Here is a 13,904-nt window from a genome sequence, read left to right as displayed (position 1 = left end):
TCACACAAAGTTGACCCCGGAGACTCAGACTACCAAATGGAGACCTTTGACTGCCTAGACAGGTTGTTTAGAGGTCTTCCACAGTTCTTTGGGCAAGGAAGAGGAACTGAGGTGAAAGAGGATCGTAAGGATTTACTGATGGCAGTTCATAAAAAGAATGAACTTGTAATGCTGTGATTTATTGTAGGGGTAGACTGGTTGGCCCATCAGAGCAGGGACTGACTTTTTTTTTTTTTAAACCACAAAGAGCTCAGCAGAGTGGGGCCCAAATTAGCATCGGACACTGTAATATTAAATATTTGTTATGATAAGGTGAAACACAGAGGAGAACAATTCTAGAGGTGGAATATGCACTATGGCTCAAATTTGTAAAGGTAGGGAAGCACTGCTGTGCTCAATATTGCAACGCCTACCTGATTTAACAGCCTAAATCTCATGGACTATCAATGGGATTTAGATTCTTAAATGCCTAAATCATTTTTTGAAAATGAGATTTAGGCTCTTAAATCAGATAGGTGTTGGAACACTGAGCACAGCAATGTCCTGATAGCTGTACAAATCTGGGGCTACTAAACTTAACTGGATCTTTTCATCAGTTTGTTGGAGAAATTTTTAAATACCACAAGTCATTATTGTTTGTACTCAAACTCAAAAACAACCCCCCTCCCCCAGAAGTTAGGAGCAAGTTTGCCTTTACCTCTCGTGTTTGAAAGCAGACAGCCTCTAATGCAGCGAAGGCAATGTGGTTTTTATTTGTAAACTGAGTAAGGCCACAGATAATACTGTTAAGACAAAACAAATATTAAGCGACTAAGATCACGTATCTTGGTCAGATTATGTTTCAGTCTTACACCTGAGATTTTCAAGCACATTCATATTGCACTGCGTATAGACACTGTGGTTTAAAGTTAGAACACCTGAAAATAGAATAAAAACCTCTCATGGTAATGTTTTAAAATCCCATTGACTATTCTCCCCTTAGATTTTAATCCTAAAAATGTCTTTGTTTTACATACAGAACACAATTATCTTTATAACATGGATACTTCATTTCATTGCCACACAGGGAAAAAAACAAACCAACTAATATTACATTCTACTAGTCTCCACCCCCCCCCCCCCAAAAAAAAAAAAAAGAGATGAAGTATGCAAACAGGATGACTTCCCCAGGCAAAGCATCTCGTGTTTCAAAAGAACCTCCGACTTCCTCCATATACTAGATATCTGTTCTTTCAGTTCTCAAACAAGGGCTTCACTGGGGACAGGACTATGTTCTTGGTACGTAAAACTGTTACCCAGTCTGCGTTAAACAAGTAATAGTCAAGTTCCAACAAAAGTAGTTTGGGGTCTGTAAGTAATGCAGTATTTTCCCTTATATAAATTGCATCAAGCAATGGTACTTTGAATATGATAGCAAGTCAACCTAATTTTTCAAACAGTTCTACATCTGAATGATGCATTAACATACAGTGCACAAAAACCCAGTTTGATGCAATAAGGAGTACAAGCCAATTTATATATTATTTTAGACATTCTCTTAGAATTGATTTTGGCATGGGTCACAGCTAACAAATGTTGAAGAGTGGCCTGAAAAATTAGCATCAATATTTTTATACAAAATTTTGTCTTAATTAAAAAAAATCTTGAACAGGTGGACAAGAGGTTCAACAGGACTGCATAGGTGTTACACTAAATGGGATGCCTATTTTAAAGTTTTAAAAGGTGAGGTTACCCTCCCCCACTCTCTCCTCCTTCCTTCTTTTTTTCAAAGAAGGAAGGGTAAGTGACTTAAGAGTTTTAAGAAAAAAAATAATGCTTGTGGTGCTCCCACAGGTCCCACTGCCAAGGCCCACTGAGACTGGGGAAACTCAGCAGCAGCAGCGCGCAAACCTGAAGAGACTACTACTTGAAACTACAGCTGGTTAAATCTGATGGGGCCTGTAAATACACTAGACAGAATCCAATAAGCTGGAAAGAGGGAGAGTTGGCCATGAGCATATGTCCTTTCCAAAAGGAACGACAGTTATGGGACCCACATTGAGAACCCTTCTCACAGCGGGATAGTTAAAAATATCCAGAGAACGTGTGGGGAGCACTGATGGAACTGAACTCTGACAATTCTCAGCACCAAGTTCCCCACTTCCTACTGCTGTTGCCTGCTGGTTCCTAGTGACTCTTCTAGAGGAGAGGAAGTAGGCCATGTACTGTATGTGCAGAGGTACGTCCAAGGAGAAGACGACACACAAGCTCTGCATCCTCAACTCTTCCTGAGACAGATTAAAAGTGAACGAGAAACCAGCATTGAAAATGGGAAGGAAAGAAGCAGACAATGCAACTGCAAGGAAGGTTGAGATCTTCTGGAGCACTGCCTCCCAAACTCACCCATCACAATTAATTTCTGCCCCACACTTCCTACCACAGACTGCCAGGCTCTTGAGGTAAGGTGGAGACTTTGGCTTCTCCCCTCATCCACAGCCAGCTGCATTTCTCCAGGGTAGGTTTCTTCCCTGCTTTCTCTACTGAGTTTTTTGTTTTGGGGAAGGATGCTGAACACAGAACTTCCTGCTCCCGGGTGTATTTTAGACGACTTTTTTTTGAGCAGCAGCCGCCATCACCACTACCTGCTGTGTACCACAAGCAGCCCCTGCTCCAGGCCCCTTTGGTGAGACAGCAGGGGGTGTGCTCTCCGGTGACCCAAAAACAAATTCAAGGAAGTTTGTGTTTTGAAAGGTCCATGATGGTTAGTGGTTTTGGTTGCCCTCTAGCAGCCACCTATGGATTTTTCAGAATATAATGAGTCATTCCTGCAAATATAATTGTTATCCTTACCCTCGTGCACTGGGTTCCCAATATGGTGCATATAATCCCGAGAATGCTGGGACAAAGTAGCAGCCATAAGAAGTTCCCACTTCTGCAGCAAGTTTTTCTAGCACACATACAAAAAGCCTTTAGTTTTGCACAAATACATCTAAGTCTAAAGAAACATTTAATTTTGCCATCTGCTCCAGAAATTATTTGAGAGACAAAATACTTCAAAGACACAACACATTTATGAAAACAGTTAACAAAATCAACTGCAGTTAGAAGATACACCTGGCTACTCTGACATCTAGATGGTTGTATTATTGTTATTCAGCCAGTTACAATGTTATTCAATTAAATTTGATCACCAAACCCCGCATAGGTCCCTGTGGGAAAAAAACAAGCTGAAATTCATTACCAGGAACACACCAAAAAACTGGTATCACAGGACTAGAATCTATTTTCTTCTGAAAAGCAAGATGCCTCAGAGTCTGAGCAATGCTCAATTAGGTTATGTCTACACTGGAAAAGACACCTTCCAGCTCCAGCTTTGATACATATACCTGCACTAGTTTGATCAGAGCTAGCACACTAAAGATAGGCGCAGTGGTGGGACAGGCTAGTCACCCTGAGTACAATCCCATCTGAAATCCTAAGTATGTTCTCAGTGTGGCTAGCCTATCTAGCTGTTGGTGTAAGTATGGCTACCTTGCTATTTTTAGCACATTAGCTCAAATCAAAGCTAGCATGGGTATGTCTATCTGAGCTGGAATTTACCCCTCTAACCCCTGTGTAGACATACCCTTAGATTTCAGTAATGAGGAGCCATTTTATTTCTCCCTTTGCAATTCTGGATATTTCATTTGGTTCTTGGAAGGGACAATATATTTAAGAGTTGCACTTTCGAAAGTTTTACCTACTATCGTTAAAGGTAGCACCCGTGCCAACCTTAACTGAAAAATGAGTATTGCTTTCTTTCCGCTCCCGTCCAACTTATTTGCTTTCTGCATCTGACAATACTGTAGAGACTGTTTCATAGTTTCCCCTGTACAGTGAAGTAAATTTCCCCTGTTTGTGTGGATGAAAACATAGACACTAAGAAGAGGAATAGGAATATGCAATTATAAACTACAAAAATTGGTGAGGAGAAAGTAGGGTCATGCATAGGATCTGCAACTACTTTCAACTCTTCTGAAACTGAACAGGTTTCATGCTGACAATGCCCCTTTAGAAAAGTATTCATGTGTAGATAATACATTTTCCCTCTAAAGAAGTTCTCTGGGATTACCCACAGATGAGGGTAATCAAGATATGTTCCTAAATGCTGAGCAATGCTGACAAAAACTGAAGATTGAACCATTAAAATGTTCAGAAGTTCAGCTGCAGCTGTGCAGGAATCACGCAACCCCAGCTCCCACGGAAGGCAGTGGGAACTGGGGATTCTCAGCACTTCAGGATCTATCTATTTAGATGTCAAAATATGGATTTAGGAGCCTAACTTTATAAAATAGGTTTGATATTCGACTCTTACCTTTTTTATTGTAATACAAAACATGAAAACTATTCAGATTTGGTGTAAAACTTACAAGGCTGTCCAAATGACTTAGGAACCTTTGTGTCATTGACCATGCTTTTTCAAAATGTTATCTCATGTATCTGGATAATTTTTCAGAAGTCAATTCTGTTCCAAAATTTCAAAGCACTACACATCTGCATTTTTAGTTAAATTTTCTAATATAAAAAAGTGTTAGCTACCCTGGTTTCTCCTGGTTAATCCATTCTCCGGTAAAATGGATTATCCTCAGATATTACATTCACAGTTCAAGTTAAATGTCATTTGGTACAGTACTGCAAATTGAGGTATTAAGTTTTCAATGAACTCCATGCACCCCTTGCAAAGAGCGCACTGCAGGTCTGGGGCCTCAGTCCCCCATTTTTTAGTATGGGAACAAGTTTGTAGGTGTTATGACACAATTTTCAGTGGACTACACAGTGAGACCTGTATACTATTTATCCCAAACTTCTCAATATTAAATGAGCCAATAAATCTGCTATGTCAGTGTAGCACAGCTCTTAGTAATTTCTACATACTTCAGCAGTAACAAGAGGTTTTCCTAGACGAGCAACAGTGCTATATGTAAAAAATGTAATTTTACGTATTCTTTTTTAGTAATTGCAGAAAGAACTGGTTATACATCTATGCATGTTTTACTATAGTCCCTCTCTTCTATTTTACTTGCATCTTTTAACCTTTTATTCAACACTAGAGACTTCAAAACTGTGTCAGCCCTCTATTCAGTTTGAAAAAAACGTTTACAAGTTATGAATACTCACCAACTTCACTTGAAGACTTTACTATACCAAGATTGTCCCGTAGCCAACGAACAACAGCACCAGCTATGGCAACAGAGCCCTAGGGAAACAGAAAACAAATGGTCATAGCTGGAGTTTACTAATTTCTAGCACAAAAAAATTCAAGAGTTCAGAAAGGTGGGACAAAAACGCCTAAATATCATCTTTGCAGATCTAGGACCCTGGGGCTCGCCAGGACTGCTCTAAATTGTATTTGACCACCACTTTGGAGCCACAGGCGTCCAGTGGCTGGGGGAGTGTCAAAGCACAGCAGTGCAGGAAAGTCAACACTACTCCAGTTCTCTACCACATAGAGATCTGTTTCCCCCCGAAGAAGAAATGTGAAGATGTTGGTCAGACTGGCTTTATGTCGCAGGCCCCTGAGCTGTCATATCTAGACTTCTTTATACACAGTTGCGAGGTCTGAATGCCTTATGTATCCCAACCTAAGACCTCCAAATCCTGATGATACAAAAAGTGTGCTAAACTTCAGACCCATGAATGGTTCCACTGACTTTGGAGTGACTACTCATGTACTTAGTGTTTGGAGGATCAATGTTTACGAACATAGAGCCTTCCACAGGTTTGATAGACGCTCCTGATCTTTTAGAAGTTTGCTCTAAAAAACACTACATTAGATGACAAAGCAATACCTAGTCACGCTTGCCCTGAGTGAGGAGTGAAGATAATTAGTTTTAAGGGTAACAGTGTATATTTAAGAATGGAATAGAAGGTTAGGACTTCCTCTTATTTTTTCCTTTTTGTTTACTGTATGTGTAGATGGTCTCTCATAAACATGTTGACGTAATTATGGCTTTTGTGCACATAGAAGGATTTACTCTTCCATCTGCTGGACAGTTTTTCTGAATCAAGATTCCAAGAATTGGGGGGGGGAAGGGTCAAAAAGGTGTGTGTGGGAGGGAAGCAATTGCCACATATACTTACTTCTAGTGCATAACATACAGGTTTGTCTCTTCCCAGTTTGTAAGCCACTGTGGTCAGAAGGCCGTGTTCAGACAATACAGGCTAAAAAATAAAATATGGATAAACCATCAACTACTTGAACGGGAAAAGTCAGGAGTCAACTTTCTAAGAGAAATTACTGCATAAAATACTGTAAAATAGTCAAATTAGAAGGAGAGGTCCTTATTTATAAAGAGTAAAGGAGAAAAAATAAATTCTTTAGTATAACAGGTGAGTAAGTTTAGAAACTAAATTAGCCAATGTTTTAGCACAGATCCCAATCCGCAACCCATGGAAACTTGTTGATTCTGCTTATTTCCAGAAGCTTCCAGGGTCTTCACTGCAAAGAAGAACCTGGAGGCTTGCAGAAGAAGCTGGTAACAAGGAGCAGACTCAAGCTTAGCTATCTCTAGACTGGAGCTGCTAGGCAAGAAAGAAATTTCCAAGAAAACAGAAGGAAGGCAATTGAAGTAGTCAAGTAGTACTGCCAAGGGACTAGAAGAGGAGCAGACGGCTAGGGGAACAGGGAATCAACAGGCAGAAAAATGTTTAGGTGAGGCAGAAAAGCATATGCAAAAGAACAGGGTGAGATTATGAAAGTTTGTCATTTCCCTTTTTAGCAAGTTAGGAGCCAGGAAATGGAGCTTCACCAAGCCATAGGTTGAATGAAATGTTGCTTTCTAGTCTTGTAGATTAGAAGATGCCCCTTTTCCCGCATCTGTAGGAACTATATTAGCAACTTTAAGTGGAACAAGAAAAACTAGTTTTAAAGTGGTACTTTGCAGAAGTTATTTTAAATGACTGAAGCTTAACAAGAGAGTACATGAGCACAAATGAGCTAGTTTTCTTTTTGACCTTTCGTATATTTAATTGTCTGCTATTAACATTTGTTCTACATTAAAAACATAAGGTAACTTTGCTTAATCCTATGTGCATTATGCACTTTATGACCTTGCACCAAAAGAAAAAAAAAAAAAAACACATTCCAAAATATTATAGGGGGATGAGGAGGAAGTGAAGTGACTCACGTGATACATTTTCCTATTGAGTATGAAGGGTTTATGGAACAAGATCTGCTTATTTAGCAAGAGAAGCAACTTAATTGAAAAATGCATACTCCTAGCAAGCTATTTCTAATTCAAGCAACCAACCTTTTGACCTGTATTGCAAAGCAAGAAACATCCTGTTCCGTACCTGTAGTGGAAAAAGACATAAGGTAGTAATTTATAAAAAGAAAATGAAGAACCAGGAACAGAAGACAGACATCTGTGACATTCATTTATCACAGAGTTATGGGCATTTCATGATAAGGCAACTTAATATAGCAAAACATCACCACCACCTTACAATTAGTCTAGGAGTAATTTATAAAATGAGCTTCATATAAATCTTAGTTGAATTATGTCTCCAACTTTTAAGTGAGCAATTAAGGAAGAAGGGCAGTTTGCAGAGCTTGTAATAGGATGAGTAATTTTAAGACTATAACTACAAGACAGGGTGGATAAAAATCCATGATTTTTAAAAAAAATCGATTTAAATTGGATTTTTTTGATAAAATGCTTTTTGGAGGACAAAAGCAAAGATAGTTTTAATTAAGATACATTATAGCTCAAAGATCTCTCATCATGGAAGAGGGATTATGAATTCTAATTCTCTAGTATGAGACAATATATTCATGTAATGTTTTGTAAATGAGTTCCATTAGTTCATGGATTAAGGACCCAATTTTATGGTGTTCTACAGGCTTCTGTATAGATTTAGGTTAATCTTTCTATCTACCCAATGGGACTCAATGCTCAATCTAGAACAGGGATTGGCAACCTTTGGCACACAGCACGCCAGACTAAGTCCCCTGGCGGGCCAAGCCAGTTTGTTTACCTGCCGCGTCCGCAGGTTCAGCCGACTGCGGCTCCCACTGGCCACGGTTTGCCTCTCCAGGCCACTGGGGGCTGCAGGAAGTGGTGTCAGCACATCCCTCTGCCTGTGCCACTTCCCAATTGGCCTGGAGCGGCGAACCATGGCCAGTGGGAGCTGCAGTCGACCGAATCTGTGGACACGGCAGGTAAACAAACCGGCCCGGCCCGCCAGGGGGCTTAGTCTGGCATGCCGCATGCCAAAGGTTGCTGATCCCTGATCTAGAAGATACCATCCGAGATGCTTAGTTTTGCAGTTCTCAAACTGTCCATTTGTGTCTCCAGAGGTAACATGCTTGTTAACAGCAAAAAATGTTTTTAAATAAAATAAACAAACAGACCTCAACCCTATTGTCCCGCTGCAAATTTGTGTACACAGCGTCAATCCCCTACCGCTCTAAAAGTGCAAAGTTTCAAAAAATTCAAGATTGTTGGGGGTGGAATAGATCTGGACAAGGAGAAGAAGTCTTGAGATAAATGTGAGAGACATATGCTTGTTTTGTTAAAATATTATATGTTTGCTGTTGAAGAAAAAAAATCCAGAATACTTAACATTGTTGTTTCAGTTAAATAAAACAATTTAAATGTCTGTCTGGTGATGTTCTCCTCCTAATACAGCATGGCAAGAAAATCCTCCAAATATTAATGATTAGCCTGTTGAATTGGAGATAGTTCACCTCCCAATAACTTCATAAATATCTGCTTCAATTACCTTTGGTAAAGGAAATAACCAAATAATAATTCATTTTCTGATATAGCTATAAAACTAATCTGAAAAGTTTTCAAAATAAATCACTGTTTAAAAATGTATAGTGTGTACCTTCTGAAAATGAAACCTACATCTATCTCTGAGTTGTGAAGAATAATATGTATTAAGGTTATAACAACCAACAAGAATGCACTTTTATGTAGAAAACCATGATTAAATCAAGTCTTTCTGACTAGTGATTTAAATCATGATTTAAATCAAATCCACCCTGCTACAAGAGACTTTCACTAGAGAGAACATTTTCAGAAACACCACACAATGGGAGTGGCACATTTTCAAATTCTCTACGAAAGCATGAAGCTGACAAACACGTTTATAAAAAACCCTTCAGATAAACGACAGTAGATTTTCATAATGTGTAATTAAAAACAGTGAGAAATTCCTTTGTAACAAACATGCAGGCAACATGTTAGCTTAAAATAGTAACGCATGAAGTATTTCAGAGGTATATTTTGACAAAACAATTGATATATACATACGAGATAAGTAAAATGCATCCAGAAAATAAATTATTTTTTAGTCTCTGCATTTGTAAAAAAGCTCTTACAGGTTAAAAAATTCTCATGTCAGTAACGTAGATCATTTTGTGTTCCAGTAAAGTAGAAGAGAGTTAAATGGTAACTTAGAGTATAACAGATGGTAAAAGTGGCGATTACTAAGGAAAGGATATGAGCAAATTGCAACTAGCAATGAGCACACTTTCTTATATTGTGTGAAAAACCTATTTTGCATTAGGAGGTTGGCTCAGGACTGTACTCAGAGCAGCTAGCCCAAGTGGCTGTCTACAGATACACTGCTATTTTGAGGGGGAATCTGAGCTCCTCTGCCTGACCCACTTTGTGAGTTGGAGATGAAATGGCCTCTGCCCAGCTACTGAATCTGACCCTTTCCACACCCCTGTGTGAGCAGAGATCTAGTGGGCTAGTACTCCTGAGGGTGTCTGAGCCCCTCTGCCTGCCCCCACCTGCATGTGAGTAGGGATATGTGGGAGGCTTATCCCTCTAGGAATCTCTATCCTCCCCACCCACCAATGTCAGACTGGATGTGAGGAAGCCCTGCCTCTCTGGGTGGAGTAAGCTTAGAACAAGCATGCTTGGAGAATGCATCAAGACAACACTGCTGAGACTGGGGTGAGGATATATGCATATCATAGGTTTCAGAGTAACAGCCGTGTTAGTCTGTATTCGCAAAAAGAAAAGGAGTACTTGTGGCACCTTAGAGACTAACCAATTTATTTGAGCATGAGTTTTCGTGAGCTACAGCTCACTTCATCGGATGCATACCGTGGAAACTGCAGCAGACTTTATATACACACAGAGAATATGAAACAATACCTCCTCCCACCCCACTGTCCTGCTGGTAATAGCTTATCTAAAGTGATCATCAGGTTGGGCCATTTCCAGCACAAATCCAGGTTTTCTCACCCTCCACCCCCCGACACAAATTCACTCTCCTGCTGGTGATAGCCCATCCAAAGTGACAACTCTTTACATAATGTACCCCCCCCCCCCAGATGTTCTGGTTTAACTTGGATTTAAACTTGGAGAGTGGTCAGTTTGGATGAGCTATTACCAGCAGGAGAGTGAGTGTGTGTGTGTGGTTTTTGGGAGGGGGGTGAGAGAACCTGGATTTGTGCAGGAAATGGCCCAACTTGATTATCATGCACATTGTGTAAAGAGTTGTCACTTTGGATGGGCTATCACCAGCAGGAGAGTGAATTTGTGTGGCGGGAGGGTGGAGGGTGAGAAAACCTGGATTTGTGCAGGAAATGGCCCAACTTGATTATCATGCACATTGTGTAAAGAGTTGTCACTTTGGATGGGCTATCACCAGCAGGAGAGTGAATTTGTGTGGGGGGAGGGTGGAGGGTGAGAAAACCTGGATTTGTGCTGGAAATGGCCCAACCTGATGATCACTTTAGATAAGCTATTACCAGCAGGACAGTGGGGTGGGAGGAGGTATTGTTTCATATTCTCTGTGTGTATATAAAGTCTGCTGCAGTTTCCACGGTATGCATCCGATGAAGTGAGCTGTAGCTCACGAAAGCTCATGCTCAAATAAATTGGTTAGTCTCTAAGGTGCCACAAGTACTCCTTTTCTTTATGCATATCATAGGCTCCCTTGCACTGTGGAGGGGGATGGTAACACCCACTCAGATGAGTACATGTCTCCAAGCCGTATTGCTGTAGGCTATATTCATCTCCGTGGGGTATTCTCATTCAGCTAAGAACATCTAATTGAAATGAAAGGGCCACTTCACACCACTGAGCCTCCTATGCTGCAGCTGGATGTGTAGACCCCCCATGGCAGGGACTCAGACTATTCTTGGCTCCGTCACTGGCCTGCTGGGTGACTGTGGCCAAGTCAGGTCACCTCTGTGTCTCAGTTTCCCCTATAGTTTCATCTATACAAGGAGAAAAATAACTTTCCCTCGAGATCTACTGACAAAAAGCATTTGTAAGTGCGAGCACTTATTACCTCTCCACAGATGTGTCTGAACCGCACACCGATGTGATAATTACAGGTGCCTATCAACATTTTTCTTTTAAAAACGAAAAACAAAACAAAACCCTAGGAAAACAAACAGCAAAAAGCTTCATTAACTTAGAGTGAAGGTTGCCCAAACATAGCTTGTGCTCCTCCAGAGTGTCTAAGTCAGCAGAACTCAAACTTATGAGAAACAGGAAGTACTCCTTTTCTTTTTGCGAATACAGACTAACACGGCTGTTACTCTGAAACAGGAAATACTGAGTTAAGGTAAATGTCCATGCAACTTTAACTCTGTCCCCCTGGAACAGTCAATAACCACTGGGAATTATCTGCATTCGCTGTGTTAGATGTAGCTGACTAAATGGTTGAGGAATAAGCTGGAGTGCCTTTAAAGAGATGGGATTGCAATTTGTGGTGATCGGGGCTATGGCCCTCGGCGGGTATGTGAGCAAGCCCCTTCTCTGATCCCTGTGTGTAAGAGTCAAAAGGAAAAAGCGACACATATGCAGTAGCAAGAGGTTCATGGTCAACTGACAGAGGGGGGTACATATTGGGATCCTATAGGTTAGATATATGCACAATTATATTTACCAGAAGGCAGCATGTGAGGTATCTACCAAGAACCAGTCGCCAACTGGTTCCATAATCATTGCAAAAATATATGTGTATATGTAATGTTGAGGGAATTATGTATCTGTATTGAAAAATATGTTCTTAAGGTATGAGAGCTAAGGCACATCCCCAGAAGGGGATAAACATGCTCCTGTTAGGTAGGAGGAAAGAGACACTTATCTCTCTCGGGCTGGTCATGTGCATATTGTGTGGTCTGTTTCACAATGCAGGCCTATCTTCAATTTGAGCTGAATTCACAAGCTCTTGATTAGCAATTGACAAGAAAGGGACACAAAAGGAAACCACAACCAGCAGGAGCGGCAGGCATCCTGTTTACGAGTAAGGACAACAGGGTTTTTTGTTTTTTTGGGGAGGGGGGATGGAGGGGATAACTCTAGGTACAGGGAAACACCCTGGATGTTTGCACTGATAAGCCAAGCTAACAGCATGGCTTGTCTCATGAATGGCAATCACAGCCAAGGTTGGCTGTAATACACTGGAAGGATTTTGATAGAGCTTTTCACTGTAAGTCATGACAGTAACTAGTTAAGTCAGTCTAGGTTCTAGAGTGCGTGCTCTTTTATTTTATATGCAACTATTGTTTCCAATATTTCTACTTGCTACCACTTGAATCTCTAACTCCATTAAATAAACTTTTACTTGTTTTCACTATAGACTTATCCAAGTGCTGCGTGTTAAGTGGAGCAGCAATCCGAGGGGTATCTGGTATCCTGGGATGCACTGAGTTTTTGGAAAATGTGAATACTGCAAATGTCCAGTGTAAAATCCAGGTAGATAATTGGAATGTGCCTGTGGCTAACCTACAGAGGGATAGTGGAGCCCGTGTGGGCTGAGAGTAGAGAACTTGTGTTGCCTATGGCCTGTGCCTATACTTGTGTTGCCAGTGGAGGCAGGGAGCTGACTCACAGCAGGCACACACAAGGATTCTGCGTGCTAAGGGCAGGTAGTAAGGAGGTGCTTCATAATCCTGGGAAGCAACACAACATGTAACTTGGGATATCCAGTACGCCCCATTTCAATGCTGCGCTGTGTAGGTTATGTCACTAGCAGAGCATGGGGAGGTCTTGCCGGGGGGACTGTTAGCAGTTAGGTGGGAGATAAGAGTAGTCTGAGAGTATAGTGATGGATAAAGCGAAGGCCAGTATTTGATGGTATTGTATCCATAAGGATGAAGGGGTTGAAGGACTTTAGTAGGCATGGTGGTCTTTCTCTGGAGTAGGTTAAGTGTGTGAGTGTAGAGCAGGCATAGGTAGCTCCTGTTCAGTACAGGGCAAAAGCAGAGTGCAAATACATGGGCTTACAGGGGCATCACTCGAAGAGGGCAGAGTTAAGGCTGAATGGGCATTTACTTTAACTAAATATTTCCTGGTTTTCACAAGTATGAGTTTTGTTGAAGTAGACATTCTGGAAGGGCATGAGCTATTGCCAGGCAACCTTAACAGAATTGATTTTTTTTGCCATTTAATATCTTTTTTAAAAAAGAAGGAATTGCAGACACTCGTGTTCACAAACTGTTAGTGTTTAGCCTTTATAACCTTATCCAGCTTTCACAACACCCCCTACATTCAGGACTAGACAAAGATGATCTAATATTTGCTTTCAATATTGTTGTGCTAACTTACGTATTTTTTGCTTGTCCATCCTTGAAACACATTTGTCCAACTAGAGCAGCAGATTGGTCACCCAGGCACTGAAAGGATAGACATGTTCTTAGCAAAGAAGTGCATATGAATCACTGTGTAACAACAATAACCTTAAATCAATTTCTTCTAGGCTTATAATCCCAATTTGGGTCAACTGTGTACACTGTAAATGAGAAGGTAGTGAACACAAGCACAGTCTTCATGTATATTCATTCCTTCTCCCCTCTACTGAAACCGCCAACAAAAAGTGCCAATTAGTACCACCAGCTATGGTAACAATTAATTTAGCAAGTGTGATCAAGTGCAATATCTGCATGTGTTTGACATTACTGGTTAAAT

General features: G+C 40.7%; 1 protein-coding gene across 2 annotated transcripts in view; it reads right to left on the bottom strand.

Annotated features, from left to right (window-relative positions):
• The window catches only part of GK (glycerol kinase), a 46,449-nt gene that overhangs the window by 14,673 nt on the left and 17,872 nt on the right, over positions 1–13,904 (bottom strand). For both annotated transcript variants that reach the window (XM_084616939.1, XM_084616940.1), the window contains exons 10-15: positions 13,545–13,612; positions 7,269–7,311; positions 6,100–6,180; positions 5,137–5,215; positions 2,830–2,926; positions 698–782 (exon numbers count right to left, since the gene is read on the bottom strand). In XM_084616939.1, the coding sequence (XP_084473065.1) occupies positions 698–782; positions 2,830–2,926; positions 5,137–5,215; positions 6,100–6,180; positions 7,269–7,311; positions 13,545–13,612 (453 nt within the window). The remainder of the gene's footprint in view (positions 1–697; positions 783–2,829; positions 2,927–5,136; positions 5,216–6,099; positions 6,181–7,268; positions 7,312–13,544; positions 13,613–13,904) is intronic.

Source organism: Lepidochelys olivacea (assembly GCF_965140295.1).
Source record: "Lepidochelys olivacea isolate rLepOli2 genome assembly, chromosome: 1".
Taxonomy (NCBI): domain Eukaryota; kingdom Metazoa; phylum Chordata; order Testudines; family Cheloniidae; genus Lepidochelys; species Lepidochelys olivacea.
The sequence above is the reverse complement of the archived record's forward strand: the minus strand, read 5'-3'. Positions and strand labels throughout refer to the sequence as shown.